The 19,197-nt window shown below is 36.5% G+C and overlaps 1 protein-coding gene across 2 annotated transcripts in view; it reads right to left on the bottom strand.

Annotated features, from left to right (window-relative positions):
- Positions 1 to 654: 654 nt before the first annotated feature.
- Positions 655 to 19,197, bottom strand: part of ctbp2 (C-terminal binding protein 2) — a 43,764-nt gene continuing 25,221 nt past the window's right edge. Inside the window, exons 3-10 of one of the 2 annotated variants that reach the window (XM_015383521.1) lie at positions 18,844 to 18,988; positions 15,793 to 15,999; positions 10,079 to 10,293; positions 7,676 to 7,806; positions 6,330 to 6,457; positions 4,821 to 4,938; positions 3,794 to 3,868; positions 655 to 2,172 (exon numbers count right to left, since the gene is read on the bottom strand). In XM_015383521.1, coding sequence (XP_015239007.1) covers positions 3,805 to 3,868; positions 4,821 to 4,938; positions 6,330 to 6,457; positions 7,676 to 7,806; positions 10,079 to 10,293; positions 15,793 to 15,999; positions 18,844 to 18,988 — 1,008 coding nt within the window. In that variant the 3' untranslated portion in view covers positions 655 to 2,172; positions 3,794 to 3,804. The remainder of the gene's footprint in view (positions 2,173 to 3,793; positions 3,869 to 4,820; positions 4,939 to 6,329; positions 6,458 to 7,675; positions 7,807 to 10,078; positions 10,294 to 15,792; positions 16,000 to 18,843; positions 18,989 to 19,197) is intronic. The other variant, XM_015383520.1, reaches the window with a different exon arrangement.

Genomic DNA, 19,197 nt, shown 5'->3' with positions numbered 1-19,197 from the left:
GGGGGTTTAGGAGAGGATAAGAATTGGGCTGGTTTGATGTTGTTGGATTATAAAATGTCAGGGAAATCTTGCATCTACATTTGCAGCATTCTGTATTGTAACTTTACAAAACTGGACTGTAAGTATGCAAAGGTTTGTATCCAAATGGGATTTTTTCCCAGTTTCTATCCAAATAATCGTTAAAGCTTGTTGTATACTACTAAGTAAGTCGTAAAAAAAAAAAAAAAGACTTAATTTTAGGGCTAAAAAATTTAATTAATCGTGATTAATCGATTATTGAAATAATCGTCATCTAACTTAGTAACCGATTGTTAACTGGAGTATAGAGACTAAAACGTGTCTTTAGTTGATAGTCTTTAGTTGACAGTTAAAACAAAAAAGTAAATATTTTGCATTGAAGATTAAAAAAACGTTTTCGTCTGTCAATATTCTCTATCCAGAACTCCTCAAGTGGAAAAGTTTAAGTTTCACCTGGTTTAATTTTGTAAAAATTTTTCTTTAAGGAATCTTTTATCAGATTATGAATCGTTTAATCAAAAATTAATCAACAGATTAATCGATTTGCCAAATAAACGTTAGTTGCAGCCCTACTTTAACTAGACGTCTTTTGATGTTGCAGCCAAGGATCACAATGAAGCAACAGAAGACTGGATCTCTGAATCATCTCTTTATTTGAACTGTACTGAATGCTAAATGTTCACCTTGTACAAGAAACAAATACAAATACTCACACTAAAAACAAAAAGAAAACATACTGCTGGCTGCCTCTTCCGCTATTGTCGGGACACTAAGGAGTTTCAGCTATTGCTCATACAGAGTACAGGACGACCCCTCCCTCCCCCAAAGAACCTGGCCTTGAATAGAACGAAGCGAAGAAACCGTAAGGAGGGAGGAGAGCGAGAGGAAGAGAGGGGATGGATCACGTCAGACTATGGTTATAGGAACATTTAACTAGGCAATACAAATCTAACAGGACTCCTCAAAACTCTTTAACACCAAAAACATATGATGCACCTTGTATAGAAAAATACCACAATGAAGAGCATGATGGAGAAGAGGACAGATTCAGACTCAACTGATTAGTCTTCTCCCCCCCAAGTGATAAATTCATGGGAAGAAAATCTGTAAAAGGTGTTTTTTTTCCTGAGTTATTAAGAACTGAAGTGTGCTTTAACCCTTTCCTGTCAGCAGATAGTATATTTGGAGCTGAAAGGAACCTGATGGATCACTGATGGTCCCGTCTTTAAAAGCCAAATCGTTGTATAAAAGCGACCTCTAGTGATGATGGTATTTCAGCTGCAATTTGGTGCCAGGAAAGGAATTAAAATCACTCTAGATTATTAGAACTGATGAGAAATCCCATGTTTTTTTTTTTCCAAGAATGATAAATAGATATATGCTGATAATAAATTCTTATTCATTCACACTAAACAATAGAAAAACAAAATTATTTTCTGAAGCCTAAATGAGAGGGATCTAAACGACACACACGTCGTACATGAAGGAGAGCTTGGAAAGGTGTTGGGAGATCAGGAGGGGGATGAATGAGGTCCAGTAGCACAGGATGGTATGTTTTCTGTTCTTCCCCTTGGTGTTTCTGAGAAGTGGGGCCTACATTTCCCATGAGCTCTGATGTGTCTAGGTTGGGCTGGACAGAGTCTCATCTGGTAATCCTGGAGCTGGACTCTGTGTCCACAATCATAAGCATGTCCCATAGTGGAGGAGAAAAACAAAACCCCAAAAAACATCGTCAAAGAGCAAATTCGGTACAGAACTCAAAGAGACAGAGTTAAAAACCGAAACTTTTAAAAAGTACAAATTCTCCGTAACACTTCCTTAGTTCCCGTTTCCAGGCTGGTTCGACAGGCAGCCGCTTTGTGGTGTTTTTCACTGTCTCTTGGTCCCCAGGTTGGTCGGTTTTGCTTTATGATCGGTTGGTTTTCTGAGCGCCGGTCCGATGAGATGTTCGTTTGCTTGGATCCCTTCTGTTGCTATTGCTCGGTGAGGTGCTCTCTAGTCTCGCCGTGTTTGGAGGGCTGGTTGGGTGACGGGGCCTGGGAAGGGTGTGTACCAGAGGGCAGAGTGTGGGCGATGGGGACCCCACCGGGCACCATGCCCTCTAACGCCCCCGGGAGACCGCCTGGAGCCACTCCGACAACACCCGGCGGGTATCTGGGGGTAGAAGATCAGGGGTTAGTCCACTGTACACCAAATATATGGAGATACTTCTGTCTCTTTCCCACCAAAGGACGAAACTTTAGAAATGTGAATTGAAGTTATTCTTAATAATACATCTTACAAATTCAATTTAGACAGGATTCAGACTTTTGGAAGTAAAATAAAGCTATTAAAATAATTTTTAGATGATTAACTGTAAAATACTTAAAAGTAATCCCAGCATTTAAGATCATTTCTTTTCTAATCTCAGTTTAAATTAGATAAGCTGCAAGTAAAATATTAAGGATAGCAGGAAAACCTGTGATAAATATTAACCTTTGCTGCGTTCATATCATTATTTAGAGTTAATTAATAGAAATGAAACAAGTTTTCTCCAATGTAAAGTACTGGAAATGCTAATGCTAACATTCAGAGCTAATTACTTTCATTATCAGTAGGGTTATAAAATTATGCAACAAAAAGGAAAAAAAAAAAAAAGTTTATTTCTAGAAAAAAATCCATGTTAAAAAGAAGCCCTCCAATTTGGAACATACCAAGGTAAAAAGTATTAACTGGCCATTTCACTTTGTAAATTTAAAAGTTGGATTAGTTTTTGTTTAAACTTAAGTGCCATAAAAAAGCTTTATCACAAAGAAAAATAAAAAACAAAAAAATAAAGCTACGTTTGTGTCATGAAGATGGACAATAAAAAACAACAATGAATGCTTCTATCTATTAATTTAAACTATATATAATGTAAAATAGAAACATTTACACCTAGCTAAATATTAGCATTTGTACTCACTGGAAATATAACCACTAGGTGGTGCTATGTGCCTTGTGATATTTCTGCATCTTTTATTAAACTCTCTGTGGGCTATTTTATCAGGATTGGCTAAATTGAAGCTTATTTGACCAAATAGCTAGTTTGCTTACTTTTTAGACTTAGACAGATTTTATTTGTCATTTTGTTTGCACAAGCGTAAAACTTGTAACTTTTACTGTGAATATTAGCGCTTCCTCATACCTGTTTGGTAAGTATTCCATATTATAAATATTTTTGTTGAAGTAATACTGAAAAGCCAAAAACTTAGCTACTGTTTGGATGACTGACCATTTTTTAAACCAGTTTTTCTTGGATTCTTGATCACATTAGATGAAAAACTAATCTTAATTGACAATCCTCTCTCTCCACTTTCCAAATGTCAAATGGCAGAAAATGTGTTTAAATGGTCTCTAGGAAGGCATTGAAATACGGACATAAACATTTCTAGTTCCTGATTTGGGAAAAAAAAGAGACATTTTCAATAAAAAAAAAAGATCACCACAAAACCCATAAACTGCAAAGAAAAGGAACAAAGCAGCAAAAGTTTCCCCAAACAAAACAAAACAAAAACCGGAAAGAGGAAATCACCAACAATCATCTGAATTGCTTCAGATCATTCTTACTAGGACACTCCAAACCCACATTCACTGCCATCCAGCTCTACTCTAAGTTCAGTCAAACAGGTGAGTTTCTTTTTCTTTCTTTTTTTTGAGGGGGTGAGGATGGTGGAAGTGGGGCTCTAGAGGTAGGGGAGGAAACACATCAGGTGAGTTTAAGACTAGAGGGTTCCATCCAGGGTGTCTCATTTACCTGCTCCTGATCTAGGCATTAATTTTGTCTTGGGGAACGCCGGTTGTTACGGCCGGGAGAGTTTGGTTCACCTGGCTGCATGAAAGAAGAAGACGGAGGTGGACATGCTGAGATCAAAAGAACCCAGAACCAGACAAACATGTAGAGAGAGGTGTTCTGGGGGTCTGTAATGCACGCTAAATAATTCAGATCGCCTGGATTTTCTCTGATATATGAACCCTAAGTATATCAAGATGTCTTACAAATTAAAATCCAAAATGTGTGACAAATATTTGGATTCAGATCTTTTCCTCTGAAACCTAATAATCAATACAACTAATTGTCCTGGTTTGCATCTTGTAGAGGAGTCAGCAAACAAATGTAAATTATTCAATTCAAGATCCTACATCGCATCCACTAGCTTTCTATCCCAACAATGAGGCACGTAGGTGGCAGCGTCATCCTGTGGGTTTGTGATTCCTCATCAGGGACAGGAAGAAGCTCAGATTATAGATGGGAGCTAAAAAAGAGGTAATCCAGGAAGAATTACCCTCACACTGTTATACAAGATTAATTATCTGGTCAATTCAGTTTATTTATATAGTGCCAATTCACAGCATATATCATCTCAAGCTACTTTAGAGTGACCAGAGCATCTTCATTTATGCTTATTGTGTCTTTTTACATTGCTTGTTGCAAACTACAAAATGGAAACACAATTGGGCTCTTTTTTTATTCTGGATTAGCATAATTAAGGGCCTTAAAAACAGGTTTTACCTTCTATTTCACATTTGAGCTACTTTGTGTTGCTTTATCAGATTAAACCACAATAAAACCAGTGAAATTTGTGGCTGTAAAGTGAACTATAAATGTTCCAGGGGTGTGAATACTTTTGAATGTCACTGTATCGTCTGTTCTACTCGACTGGAAGAAAAACAAAAAATTGTTTAACCATGGAGAAAATGATACAAAACTCAATCATCATTAACTGAACAACTGTTCATAAATGAAAGGCATATGTTGCCCTCCAGACCTTTTTGTTTCCTACCTGTAGGCAGCGCCGTTGAGCTCAGGGTGGACGCCAGGTTGCTCCATAACTCCCCAGGGGGCCGTGGTGACAAAGAACTCCTTGTTGACACAGTTTCGTAGACTGTCAGGAATTCGTCCTGCCAAAATGAAACGCCACAAATAAAGAAACTACAAACTGGTAGCAGGAGATAGGACACAATGAAACAAACGGCAGTTAGAGGAGGGATTCAGATCCCGATTTCCCATACATAACATCACCATCTGGTCTAAAGGATCTGTTAAAATCTCTGTTCAATTCTAAAAGACTGGTCTATAGAATTAGTGATTATATAAACTCTTTTAAAAACACCACACTGGCAAAGATCAAAGCAGACTGGCTGGATGAGTTGGGGGGAGGACATGGAAGACAAGGGTGTAACTTTGTGATGAAAGTTGGGGGGGACGAGTGGCGGCTGATGGACCTACAGCTACTCGACACAAACGCTTTCAATAGGATTTGTATTTTCCAAAATTGAGCTCAAACATATATTCATTGAATGCTTTCCTATTGTTGAGAACACAAAGCTATCAAAATACAAATATATTTATATTTATGGGTAGTTAGGCATTAATATATATATATATATATATATATATATATACAAAAAAAGGATGAATAACAGCCGATTCCGATGCCAACAGCAATATATCATGCCTCCCTACTATGTACACAATTTCAGTTTCATACATCCATCAATCCATCCAGAAAAATGGATTAATTGGATATTTTCTCTTTCAGCTACATCAGTGATTATCCTTCTTCAAAAGCGGCAAAATCAAATTTAGAAATTTGTCTCACTTATTGCTGAGAGCCTAAGTCTATTGAAATTGTTAGTGGGGACATGTCCCCACCAGTCCTTCAGAAAGTTACGCCTGTGATGGAAGAGGACAATTGTGAGAGCGATCTACTAAAGGTAAACAACAGCGCTTCCTGTGCCAAGCATTATTCAATTCAATATCCTACATCGCATCTACTACTCCAAAGCAAGACTGGCTAAAATATATCCTAAAACAGATGTAAGCTGCAACAGGTGTCAAAACACTCCTGTTGATTTAACACATATGTTTTGGTCATGTCCAGCCGTAGCAACCTATTGGTCTCCCATCTTTAAAACCTTGTCACAAGCACTAAATACTAATCTTCAACCCAACGTTGCTACGGCCATATTTGGTACCACAGATATTATATATGATATATATACAATTAGAGAAAATTAAATATACTCTCAGGGGGTGCAGGGAAAAATTCTTATCTGTCTGGGATCTGATGTTGATGCATGTAGATCAACTTAAAACTGTCCCAAATTAGTGATCTTTTAGCAGTCATCTTGCCTTTGTATTTGTGATTGAATCCATGTGAACCATGTCTTGTTTAGTGCATAGCTTCACAGTATTTCTTTTTTTATTGTTCTTATTTGTGTTTGTTTTACCTCTTACGGGATGGTCAATAGAAAGAAAAAGAAAAAAAAAAGGAGGGATTGAGGAATACCTGTGATGGCTCTTCGGATCTCGGTGGCAGCCGCCTCCCTCATCTCCAGGGACGACTGCTCGCTGTACCAGGCTGTGTGAGGCGTGCAGATCAGGTTTGGGGCGTCTTTCAGTGGGCCCTGTGCAAAGCTGCAACACAAAAACACATATACAGTTTTAAACTTTAAAAGATTCATTTTTGTTCATTTCTACACCTTTTTTTTTAACTGTGTTCCTAAAATCAGCATTAAGACTTTGCTTCCAGTATGTCTGCTAAGGAGCAATTCACTCACCACTTTTTTGAATTTTTAAACCTAGAATTCTTGCAATAATCTGGACTGATTTATTCCTAATATACCCTTTAATACAGTAAAAGCAAAAAAAAACAAAAAAAAAAATAGTTGTCATATTTCTGTCTTCTAAATCAAAAATTGAAAGTTTATAATTGCATATAATCATAACAAAATGTGATATATTTGAAGATTTGTGTTTTGTTTTTTTTCAAAAATAAAATTATTATATAGGAATAATGAAAATAGAAATATCTGACAATCATGTGATGAATCAGCAGATTTCTAGCAAAAAATCAAAGGGATGCTAAACTACAAAAGGAGCTAAACGTTCAATGAGAGCAGGTAGTTGAAAAATTCAGTGGAAGAAAAAAGTGGGTTTAACCCTTTATAGGGCATTCAGTGAAATACTTTGAAAATCTAAAATTTAAGCCAATAGTGTTATTACAAGACTTTATTACCTTTGTGAAATTCAAAAAATGTGGGTATTTTGCAAAAATTAAAGTCAATGTAATAACAAGAAACACCAACTTGCCCAAATATATATAAAAAAAAAAATAACAAAAGTGCTTCTATAAGAAATTCATGAAAGAATGAAAGAAATATTTTTTGGCACTTAGAGGCATTAATGCTGATACTGTCACTTACAGTTTTTAGTTTATAAACCTAAATATAATTGTTAACTAGGCTTAATAAACTTTGAACTTTACTTTTTAAATTTTCAATTAGATTTTTACATTTTTTTTATTGACTTATCTTTTTTTTCAACTTAATTTACAGTAGGTAATATATGATTCAAGGCCTCGTCTAATTGATCAAATGGCAAAATAAGATGTACAGCCATATAGCAGAATCTTTGCTGAATGGCTGGATATAGATCTTGTGCTTCTAGACCTCACTCAGGGACAGGAAAGGTATGTAAGGGGTATGCAGGTGATCAAAAACGGTAACTTGCCTTAAAAAGGGTTTAAAAAAGTTGAAACAGCAAAGATTACAGCCTTTAATGATCAGTTTTAAGTCATTGCTTCTTAATTAACGGGTTAAACGTGTTTTTCTCTCACGTGTTTCTGTGACTTACGTGAAGGGCTCAGTTTCATGGACATCCAGAGCGGCTCCCCGTATCCTGCCCTCCTTCAGCGCCTGGGCCAGAGCTTTCTCGTCCACCAGGCCCCCCCGAGCGGTGTTAACCAGGAAAGCGCCCTGACGCATCTGTCACACCGAAAGATAAAAATACAAATCTGAGGCTCTGCCGGGCACAATCTGTCATTCTGATTTACCATTTGATCTGGAGCTGACAATCAGACTACATCTGGGAAAAAAAAAAAGAGATGGAGATGAGGCAGCCCATCCGACCTTTTGGTGTAAATGTGCTTGAAAGGAGCTGTGGAGGGGGAGAGAAATCAAGTCAATATGCTCAGATGAAAGTAATCCCTTAATCTTGACAAAACCTGGAATCCAGGGGCATGAAAAGCCTTTACCCTGGCAGGCACTCCTTTTATTATTAGCTTCTGCTTGTTTTAACATAAAAAAAAGACAGAAAAATCACATTTCCATTTCAGCTTGGGAGACCTGCCAACATTTTTAGAGGCATTAGTGAGAAAAGTGTTGCCTCATTGCAGCACTTGAAGAAGCAGCTGAGACTCATGTGGCTTGTAGAAAGAAGCAGTTAAATGGTTTCGGCTGCAACTTCCCACTCCTACTTATCTCCTCATACGTTCAGAACATCTCACAGGAGACGCTTTAGAGGAGGCTGCAGTTCCACAGCCTCCATGCTGGTGTCGCTGCCTCATAGAGCAGCCTCCAGCTGTGCAGCCAGTCAATACATTTGCTATAGCTGTGGGCTGATGCTAATTGCATTTGACAGAGCAAAGGAATGAATCTGTGTCCAGCTTTGTTGGAGCTTAAGATAAAGAGCTGGAAAGGACTTTCTTCTTTCTCTATTATTTTAACCCCTCCTATAATGTTGCTCTTCTCCAAAGGTCTTCAGAACATCCTTCAGTTCAGGCAAACAGTGATTTCCAACAGCTCAGAGGATGTTTTCCCTTCACAAATGGCTGCGTTACGTTCCTATCAGGTTAATGCACTGCTTCTCGAAGTACTGAAGAAGATTAGGGCCACTGAAAAAATAAAAAAACTTTATTTTTGACTTTTTTTATATGTATAAAACCTCAAACTCAATGCTATTCCTGACATTTTGAATTAAAAAAAACTTCCTGGATGGGAAGCAAAACGTCTTTAAACTTGGAAACCAAGTCCAGTGGATTGTTTTTAATTTTTTTTCTTTTTGAAAAAAATGTTTAATAAATTTTAAATATAATTTCAGTTTAATAAGGGAAAAAAGTCAGAATTCTGACTTTTTTCACAGAATTCTGACTTTTTAAACAGAATTCTGACTTTAATCTCAGACTTGACTTCTGACTTTAAGCTCCGAATTCTGACTTTTTTCTCAAACTTTCTCAGCAGAAGGTGATTAAAACAAGAGAGCTAGTTTAGTCTCTAGACAAAGCTAAGGCTTGATGCTAACATGTTTGTTAGCTGTCAGAGCTCAGTCAGAATTCTGATAAAAAAGTCAGAATACTGAGATTACAGTCAGTATTCTGAGATTAAAGTCAGAATTCTGACTTTTTCCCATAATAAACTGACATAATATTTAAAAATCAGTTAAATTTCTTTTTTTTTCAGTGGCCCTAATCCTCTTCCATATCCAAGACTCTGATGTTCTGGTAAGATCTTTTAAATCTAGTCCCAACCATCTCCAAACTACATATGCTTAAATTGCTCCGCAAAAGGGGTTAGATTTACTTTCGGCATGAGGTGAATGGAACAGTATTTCTCCAGCGTTTGCTCCTTGTCAAATCTAAATGTTTTTAAACAAAGTAACTTTAGTTTAAAAGTAACTTTTCAAAATGATTTCGTTTAGTAGGAAAATAAATATATCTACATAATTATCAGCCCCACACTATCATGCTCCCATCACCATGTTTAATTCTAAATGTGATCATGCAGCAGTTACTATAATCCAGAATAAAAATAGAATGTGCAGAATTGAGTTTTTTCATGTCTAATAAAAGTAGAATTTTAAAATAAAAGGCACGTTTTAACTTAAATTTCTTAACTTATTTTTTGGACGTTTCAGACCAATATGACAAACAAGCTTATTTGTACATAAAAACCACTTCAATAGTTCTATTAGCAGATTGTAAACCAGCATTAGCTGTTAGTAGAGTCCTCGTTGCCATCATTGCATCCCTATATTCAGCTTGAATAAACCTATATTAGTGTTAGGAGTAGCTCTATTATAGAATAATTGTGTTAGTGACCAATTTAGTATTGAATTTAAATAATAATCTAAGTGCTTCATTATTCATGCTGTTTGCAATCTAATGCAATATCGGTCAGCTAAAGCAACTTTTCAGAAGTGCGCTCCACGCTGCAGGGAGAGACTTTTCATGACGTCCTGTCAGCGTTTTATCAACTTTACCTGTTTGATGGTGAAGTCGTTGATGAGGTGGTGGTTGTGCTCATTCAGGTTGCAGTGCAAGGAGACGCAGTCGCTCTGGTAGAGGAGGTCCTGCAGGGTGTAGACACGCTGCACGCCCAACGAGCGCTCCAGTCCATCCTGCAGGTAGGGGTCGTAGAAGATGACGTTGAAGCCGAAAACCTTGGCTCGCACCGCCACCGCCTGACCTGAACGACCTGGGGACAGAAATGATTGTTGGTTAGGTTCATGAGGACACAGAGTAAAGCATGTATGTGTGTAATTTTTAGTTACTATAGAGTATACTACTGGATATACAGTAATATCAGCCAAAGAATACAGCAGATGCAGTTTAAAACAAGGCCACATTATCGCTGCTATTAGAGATAATTAATCTGTAATAATCTGCTTTGTCCACAGAAATAAAATAGAACTACATTTAATGTTAAAATATCTAAAAAGCCTTAGCATATAGTAGCTACTGATGCAGCTAAAAGATGTAATTACAAAATGTGTGTTTTTTTTTGTTTTTTTTTACATTTCTTTTAAATCTGGATGCCTTTGACTATTTGCCTCCTAAGATCTAGTTTTCTATCTTTTTCAATATGTTAAAATGTCTGTAATGTTGAGGTTCTGAATGGATAAATGATGTAAAAAAGGCATGGGAGCAAAGAGGAATAAGCAAATCTTAAAATTAACATGAATTATGAATATTTATATTAATAGACTTTATTATGAATATTTTAAAGAGTCAGAAATGTGTCATTTTGAATGATAGTTTGACATAAATTAATACTATTTTGCTTTGGGAAATGTCCTAAATTCTTGAAGCTTAGTTTAGTTAGAGAGCTCTGTACATCCACCAATTTCTATATAGAAAGACAGGAATAAAACTTTCACAAAAATGTAAACCGATAAGAATCAAGAATGCTACCTGATTCTGAAACTGATGAAAAGACATTTAGTGTAAAAAAAACACTAATGAGAACCATCAATATTATAATTTTATTGGTCCTATTATCATTATTATACCGTAATGAGGGTTGAAGTTAAGAATTAATATTGAAGGAGCTAAATGTTTATAAGGTAAAATATGAAAGGTCTTTAGGATTTTTGTTACAAAACTAAAAGCAGTAAATATTTAAAGTTAGTTTGGTCAGGTTTTACATCAGAAGAAGATAAAACTTTTGCTTTATGTGTATTAATAGTACTATTAAATAATTTATTTCTTAATCTAAGGTTATAACATAAGTTTGCATGTTAAAACCATACATGCAATAGATTATAATAGAACTCCTTTTATTTTTGCAGCAGTTGGAATAATTGTTAGTTTTCTGTTTTAATTAAAAAACAAGTTTTTTGTTTAAGCGTTTTTGAATTAGCTGCTTTGAATCTGCTATTTTAAATAAAACATTTTTTCCATGTCTTGAAAAAATACAGACCATTGAGAAATTAGGGGAATAGTCGTGACACAGAAACCATCTGAGGGGGAGAGGTAACAGACAGTGATTCAGGGCTGCACATATTAAGCCTCTCCTCAGTCTCCCGCAGCCATGTGTTGTGTAGGAAGCAGGTCTCCACTGGAGTTGGCTGAATGAAGCGTTCCTTTCAGTGGCTGCAGAGTAAAGGAGAGCTGTCTGGTGTTGGCTGTGAAAAGGATTGCTAATGTCCTCTATGCTCTCTGGGACTTTTCTCTCTGTGATGGAGTATTGTGCTCCTCCACAGAGGAGAGGATTCAGACAATCAGAAGGAGCAGATAAACACCACCCTCTCTTTTAAATGGTTAAAGTGCTATAGCTGCAGCTAGATATTAAATATTAAATAGATTCTAACCTGGTCGCTTATGTTTTGGCTTAAGCTTCTGTTTAAGCTGGTATTTTATGAGCAGATCTGAACTCCAGTTGAGGAATCAGGCTTCCTGCACATTAGGTAACTAATTTGCAAACTTTTTAAAAAATCACAGCCAATTCTGATCCTAGCTCTTTATAAACCTGGATCAATAATTTTTTTTAAAAGCATTAAATAACTCTTTTCTGACACGGTGCCTGTGATGAAAGCTTTATAAAATACCACAGCATCAAAGCTTATTTTCCATCCTGCTTCTTCACACTTAACTGATCAATACCAATAACTGTAACAGAAGCAGAAGATCTGCCGCCCACAGCAGCTTTTCAATATCTAGCACCTCAGACTTGATTTTTCTTTGTGAAACCAACCTATTCACAGAGGAGAGCTGAAGATGAAGTAAAAAAAAAAAAATGAGACTAAAAGCGATTCCCAAACTTCACTTCATTTAAACTGTCAACACTGAAACTGATGAAGGGCTAAATACTGTATGAGGGAAAACGCAGGGGGGCAGGATGTAGTTAATGCCTATTGACTGTGTGTTAAAGTCCAGTATTATTGAAGAGAATTTGATAAAGCTTTACAGAAATAGCTGAGGTTTGCAGAGATTTATTTAATATAAAAAAAAAACATTCAAAGATGCATTTTATTACTTGTTGATGCAGAAAATTAGATTGTAGGTAGTTGGCTCTCATTCATTCAGTTGGTCAAATAACTTTATGACTGACCATTTGCTCAGTGAAATGCAGGTTGGACAAGGCAGTTAAAGGGTTAAAACAGTTAGCTGTACTATTTTATTAAATAAAAGATACAAAATAGCTGATTTTAACCAGATCTGACAGCTGAAGAAGCTTTTTTTGCAACTTGGGCTCCAGCAAATCGGCTATACACTGTAAAAACGATCTAAAAATGAGTAAAAATGTCTTAAATTAAGTGCATTTACCCTTAATTTGAGCAGGTAAATAAGACGATTTGCCAATGGAATGAGTATTTTTACTCTTAAAATAAGATAATAAATAATATACACTTGTAATAAGGCAATATAATTGTTTTTCTTATTTTAAATGTAAATTGTCTTGTTCCATTGGCAAAGTGTCTCACTTACCTCCTTAATTCAAGAAAAAAATGCACTTATTTTAAGAAAAAATCACTTACTGAGATTTGAATTCTTTGCAGTGTAGGAGGCAGTCACTTTTCAACTAATGCTGGACACAGTTTGAAAAAAACTGCCTGTGCCAGAAGGAGTCAGGGATGTGGATGGAAGCGAGGGGATTAGATAAAAACAAGAAAATAAGGGAGACAGTGTTCTCTGCCAGGGCCTGGTGCTCGGGAACAGTTAGTCTGTGCAGCTGTCTGGGACCTGCGGGTGGTGTGTGTTTATGTGTGGACACAGAGATAAGGTAGCACTCTGGAAATGCTTGTGACAACACCAAGCATTTGAGTGCCCGGTGATGTCGAGGCAGGAGACAATAGATCAGAAAAAAACACACACCATCAGCAGGGAAACAGTTTGGGAGAGTGGAACGCACGCATTCACACACACCAAGCAGAATGGAGTGCGCCATGAGGGCTGATTATGGCCAGGCGAGATGTCAGAGGAGAGCAATAATGGAAACGAAGAGTCAAAAAACTGAAAGAAGGAAATAATAATGATATAATGGTGGAGCATTAGAGCGCTGGGATGTGAGAGCGGTTAGAAGGAGGCGGCCCAGGGGAAGCCAAACAGACAACCTTGAGATAATCAGGGAGACTAGCAGAGCCGAGGAAAAAAACAACCTTATCGGAGCCGGAGAACAGAAGGCTCTTTGACTGGAATGAGGATTCAGAAACACAACGTGGACGTAGGGATACAGAGACTGGTGATCGGAGTAGAGGTCGACCGATGCAGATGCATACTATTTTAACATAGCCTAGCATATTCTAACAAAGCCCTGATTTCTTAGGTCTGATTTTTAAGCTGATATTGCTCCAGTTACAAGATAAATTTACAAACTGATAAAAAATTGTTAAAAAAAGTCTGAAAAGCAAAAAACAAACAGTTACTGAGAAATCAAACAAAATATTAATCATAGAGAGCAAATGGACCAAGCAGCACACATGTGGCTGCATTATCTCAATACATAGCTGATAAATGCATAAATAAATCTGCGAACACATGCACGTATTGGCCAGCACGGAGTGGCGGCTCAGTGGTTAGAGCATCTACTTGGAATCCTGAGATTCTGAGTTCAAACCCCACTCCCACAGACTGCCACTCTGGGTCTCTGAGCAAGAACCTTAACCCCACACTGCTCCCTGGCGCCCCACGATGGCAGCCCCCTGCTCCCCAAGGGGATGGGTTAAAATGCGGAGGTAAATTTCTCCGATGTGAGATCAATAAAGTTAAATTATAATAAAATTTTGTGTGCACCGACGCCTGAGGAGCAAACAGTATTGGTGTGAAATCCACAATGAATAGGACAGCACATAAATATCATCCAAGCCATGAGGCCATACCCTTATATTACTATATACAGGCTAACATTTATGTATTCATACATTTCACTGTGAGCTAAGAAATCAAAAACAATTAGCAAAGTTTCACAAATCAGTTTATAATTTACCTTCTGCCCATCTTTAATTATTCAATATATCTAATTTATGATACATTCATATATGACTAATTAAAGTGGTCTAGCCAAAAAGGCATTATGTCTTACTCCATTGTGTTTTCAGAGACAGAATGCATATTTTAGAAATATATAAGTTAATGTATTTACTTTGTTAAGGAAGCTTTGTATTCTCAGTGCAGAATAACCATGTTAAACTTTTATCAATCAGTTTTAGATAAAGCCGAAATGATTCATTACTATCCAGACTCCTTAAAACGGAGGGAGTTTAGCATCAGTTGAAAGTTCTGGACAAATTTTGAGACTAATGCCTGTTGCTGTACTCTTGTAGTTCTCTACACAGTATTCAAATCTTTTCTGAAATATTTCTCTTTTCTACCAAGTAATCCAAATACAGGAAGATAGTATTCAAACAAAGAGTAGTGTTGTCGGTCAACTCGGCAAGATCTTAATCAGCTCTGTCAACACAAAAATGCAAGAACTCCAGAATTACTTCTGTAAATACTTCGAAATAAAAGTAGACTTGGACTGGCGACCTGTCCAGGGCGTACCCCGCCTCTCGCCCTGCAGACAGGAGATAGGCACCAGCACCCCTCGTGACCCCGCTTGGGATAAGCGTGACAGAAAATGGATGGATGGATAGAAAAGTAGACTATTCTACAGCATACATTATATATACTTAAAATAATAGCTTATACTAACCTTATCAGGCTAATTAAAATAGTAATAAAAACTAAATATTGATATAGAAAACTGATGGAATAGATTGGGATTATGTTTCATAAAACAATATTTTTTTTTGCAGGATGTTGTACTATAAGATCCAGGAACAGAATTAAGATGCTACTTAAAACAAGTATATTTTATTGGAGGCTTTTTTTATGCATGCATTTTATTCAAGCTATGAAAGAGTGACGCTAGCAGTGTTAATCACAAACAAATGAGGCTAAAAGGAGAGATAAAATGTAAGATGCAACAAGAGTGCAGAAATTTTTGAAAATTGAAACTTTAGCCTTGTCCTTAAAAGATCAAAGATTTACTTTTCTTTCTAACTCATGTTTAATGTTCTCTCTGATCCTAATATACATCAGCAATCCATAATCTAAGCAGGAAAAGTCAAAATCTGTGTTAGTAAAGTTGAAATTAGGCACAAAATTCTCATTTTGATAGATCTACAAGGAGGGCAAAAAAGGTGAAAAAGAGATAAATAAAAAAAGGTAGGGTATTTTTCCTGTAACAAGAAATAATAAACCAGATATTCACCAAATCCGATGAGGCCGAGGGTTTCGCCACGGATGCGGGCTGCACCAGAGGCCACCTCTCGGATCTGCTCCACGCTCTGGACCCTCGTGCCCTCCCGGAGAGCCTGGTAGAGCCATGTGTTTCGCCTGTACAGGTTCAGGATGTGGCAAATGGTGGAGTCGGCCGTCTCCTCCACCGCTGCAGAGGGAATGTTGCACACAGCAATACCTGAAGGAAGAAAAATGAGGAAACAGACAGCAAAAGGTTTTAGATTCATTTAGCAAATTAATTCTTGTCACATTTTATTACTCAAAAAATGCCTAACGTACAATCTAAAATTGTTGCATCTAAAATGATCAACTAGAAATGCCACATTAATTATATATTCTATTAATTAATAGAAAGAAAAGTGAACTATTACAGTCAAATACTGACATACTACAGTAAATATCAGGACAATCTGAAGACATTGAAGTTTTAGACGCTTCCTTTTGAGTTATATTCCAGCAGAGTGTTCTCAATTTAGCTGCCTTCAGGCGATTTAAACCTCTGACCTCATGGTATTACTTTGCCTTTCCTCCAGCATAACAGCCTCTTTTTTTCTTATATTCCTTTCAAAGCACTTCTGCCTGCCCTCGCTCTCCACTAATGCCCTCATCCCACTCTGTATCTCTAAGTAACAGCACGGTGGTCTGCTAACAGCAAAAAGAAAATACCCAGAATCTGTTCAATGTTCAATCAATGGCCTCTTTTTTCTCCTCTCAGAGAACAGCCATCGTATCTGCACGCCTTCTCGAGGCATGATAGCTTTTTGACTCCTGCGTTGCAAAAGGCAGCGCGCTGTCGGAGAGTGGGTGGCAGTTAGACACAGTATCTTGTATTGGCAGGGAAATGGCAGCTTTGTCAGCTGTAAGAGCCGTTTGAGCCGCCGAGCCTGCTGATAGAAGCCTGGTTGGTTCAGAGAATAAATCAAACTCTTTTTTTCTCTTCTACTTTCGGGCTTTTTGAACCTTCTGCCGCTCAGTTCCATCTTCATGGTACATCTTACATTAAACTTTAAAATAAGAAAAAGTATTCTAAAAATCTATACCAGGAAACTGTAAACAAGTTCTTCACTGGAAGAAAATCACCACCAGGGATAGATTTTATTTCTGTCGCCATCTTCGCCCCCTCTTTGAACATTTTCACTTAATGCAAATGATTTTAATGAATCACCCCTGAATTATCCAGATAAATCCAAACAACAACTCTTTCTGATAAAATCAACTTAAACCATATATACATGTATATACATATATGTATACCTATATATGTATACATATATACATATGCACATACATATATATGTATATAAATATATATATACATACATACCGGTATGTTTATCGTTAGTTCTGGTAAACATTCCAACATAAGAATTTCGATTTGTCATCTAAATGATGAAAGAGAGTTAATGATCTTTAAAAATGTAAAAGATGTCAAAAAGAGATGTCAAAATTTACTTTTACTTTTTTATTTTACTATTGGGGGATTCCAAAATTCTAAGAATAACATTAAATGTGGTTCCTGTGGGATGTTTAGTGATACAAATCACCATTCTTTTAATCGGTATAGCTTTTAGCAGCAGTATTTGTTGAACTATGATCACTTTGGCATGCAGTCACAGCTACACTGTTAGCTGAATAATACCAAAAGTAATGAATTTTTACAATGTTTTCATGATAGTACCACAAAATATTGTGCTAAGATTTCAGCTCTATATCACCCAGCCCTAGAACCGACCCAGCTAAGTCCTATCAGAGTGTAAACTACATGCAGTTTCAACAATCTTAGGAAGATTAAGAGAACAACCAGATACTTATTTCCTAATATTCTTTGTGTAATTAACTAGTATCTCTGGTGGTAAAAAAAAACCCACAGCATGATGGAGCCACCATCCCAGTTCACAGGTACAGAGTGTGTCTAGGTATCACTGTGTCTATATAAAGTAAAAATAGTTTCATATGGTAGTAAGACTTTCTTTCCAAGGCATCATTTGACATCTGATTTTGGATTTCTGCACATTTACATCAAACATGAGGGTGTTTTGATTCTGCAGCAGAGGTCTAATTGATAATCAACACCAAGTCCATACTTTTTATTGCAAATTCTAACCTCATCGGAGACACAATGACATTTTTCCCCCCAATACATGTTATTTTTTTTAACCTTGGTAATAACTTGGGTGTTTCTGAACTTCTTGCATATCTAAATAAATTACAGCTACTTGTCAACATAATTAATAAATCTACAACTGTTAAGATATGGCTTCAAAAGACTAACATATTTAAAATTCTCTGTAGATTTTAGCTGTTTGTTAAAGTATCCTCATATCAGTATTGCTTAATCTAATCTATATTATTCAGCATTTCTAGTTTAAATCTAGCTAAGAAAAACATTTTAACAGAAAAGTAATAAAGATATTAATTGTTAGCTTTCTTTTCCCATCTGGTTAAAAGAAAAAAAAATAAATAAATCACAGAAACTTAAAAAACCTGCCTAGTTAAACCCCAAAGATGCATTAAATCTCTCCTACTTAAACAACAGTCTAATAAAAAAGGTTTTATTTATTCATATTTCGATAGACATAAAAGCAGTGTTAAACCAACGGCCAGGTAGAACATTTGACTGCATAAATCTCTATTGAACTTTGTAAACTAGCTGGCAAAAAACATGCCAGATCATATACAAATATATATAGGTTAAAAAAGATTCCCTGAAGCTTGCTTTTAAAATACCTTTAAGGTAACTTGAGAAACCACATATTCTGATAATAATAATAGTAATAATGATTTAAAATTTAAGGTGCCTTTATTTATTCTGTTGTATTCCCTTACTAAACACTAAGCAGTAGGGTATAGCCAATCACTGCAGCATTGGATTGTTGTAGAGTACATAGCTACGTAAAAAGGAATAAAAACATATTTGCTTATTCTAACAGTTACGGTAAGCTGTGATGGCCATATTCTCCTTACTATCCTGGTTCAGTATGAACACATGGATCTTTAAACCCCAAATGTAACCATTTAGTACCTAGTTCTCCCGCTGCTTTTATGTCAATGTTGTCATATCCGCTGCCAATGCGGATGATGATGCGCAGGGCTTTGAACTTCTCCAGGTCCTCTCTGGTCAAGGTGATGGTGTGGTACATCATGGCCCCCACTGCCTCATTTAAGACCTACAGCACACAGAGGGGGGAAAAACACAGATCTTTTTTAGTCTTATCACTTGCTTTGTATATATACAATTCAGTTTATTCATATAGCGCCAATTCACAACAAATGTCATCTTAAGGCACTTTACAGTTCACCAGATCATACAGTCAAATTGATTAAAAGATTTCTATCTAAGGAAAACCAGTTGTTTGCATCGACTCATTGACTTAAA

This window comes from Cyprinodon variegatus, unplaced genomic scaffold, assembly GCF_000732505.1.
Source record: "Cyprinodon variegatus isolate N-32 unplaced genomic scaffold, C_variegatus-1.0 Scaffold286, whole genome shotgun sequence".
Classification (NCBI taxonomy): Eukaryota; Metazoa; Chordata; class Actinopteri; order Cyprinodontiformes; family Cyprinodontidae; genus Cyprinodon; species Cyprinodon variegatus.
Note: the sequence above shows the minus strand (reverse complement) of the source record. Positions and strands in the feature narration are given on the sequence as shown.